Raw genomic sequence first — 920 nt, forward strand, 5'->3', positions numbered from 1 at the left:
CCTCGGCCTCCCAGAGTGCTAGGATTACAGGCGTGACCCACCGCGCCCAGCCCCTATAATGAATTATATATCTTAGTTGTGGTTAAATTATGGAGACTTTTTTTTTTTTAAAGAAAATAAACATTTCTCAAACCCAATTATTCTCTATATATTCTTTTCTTTTCAGGTCAAGTTCCCTTTTCAATACTGGATTCCTCAAAAGAATGCTATTTGAATCTCTTCAGCATGGTTTAGATGACATTCAGACCCTAATAAAGACGTTGATCTTTGAATCAGAGTGCACTCCTCAAAGTCAGTTTTCAATTCATGCGCCTTCAAATCTCAACAAGCAAGGTGACTAATGGAAACCTAGCTTACTAGTTTACAAATTGCTTATCAAAAATACCGTATCCTTTTAATCTTTATATGATGTTATAATCAGAGGCAATATAATTATAAATAGTATGCTTTAAGTAAATCCTCTTTGATGAATGTAATTATAATCTGGTTGTTAACAGCTTTTTTTAATTGCATAGTTTTCTTCAGGTTTATACTCAGAGGCCAGAAATGAACAGTGATTTTATTAAGATAATCTCCCTTTTTTGTTTTTAATTCTACTAGATTAAAAAAACTAAAAGTCTTTTGTGATTTTATTGCCCTATATCTACTTTCTAGAAAGAGAAACCTTAGGTAATTCTAAGAGTGATGTGGCCAAAAATTTTGGTAATGTCTTTGAGACACAGAAACTAGATTTACACTTATCACTCAGTAAAGCTAAGTTTTTTCTCCTTAAGAGAAAACCTCAATAGGCTTTTGTAGTTTTATCTAGCTACTGATACAGGGGTGAGCTTATTAACATCCTAGCATTTTCATAAGTAATTAGAAGAAACTGCTATTATGGAGGGTTAAAAAATATAATTCTTTTTTTTTTTTTTTTTTTT

General features: G+C 31.5%; 1 protein-coding gene across 1 annotated transcript in view; it reads left to right on the top strand.

The window, feature by feature from the left end:
- Positions 1 to 920, top strand: part of TRMT1L (tRNA methyltransferase 1 homolog (S. cerevisiae)-like) — a 79404-nt gene that overhangs the window by 57911 nt on the left and 20573 nt on the right. Inside the window, exon 8 of the mRNA XM_012639962.1 lies at positions 167 to 333. Coding sequence (XP_012495416.1) covers positions 167 to 333 — 167 coding nt within the window. The remainder of the gene's footprint in view (positions 1 to 166; positions 334 to 920) is intronic.

Source organism: Propithecus coquereli, unplaced genomic scaffold (genome assembly GCF_000956105.1).
Source record: "Propithecus coquereli isolate 6110/MARCELLA unplaced genomic scaffold, Pcoq_1.0 Scaffold146, whole genome shotgun sequence".
Classification (NCBI taxonomy): Eukaryota; Metazoa; Chordata; class Mammalia; order Primates; family Indriidae; genus Propithecus; species Propithecus coquereli.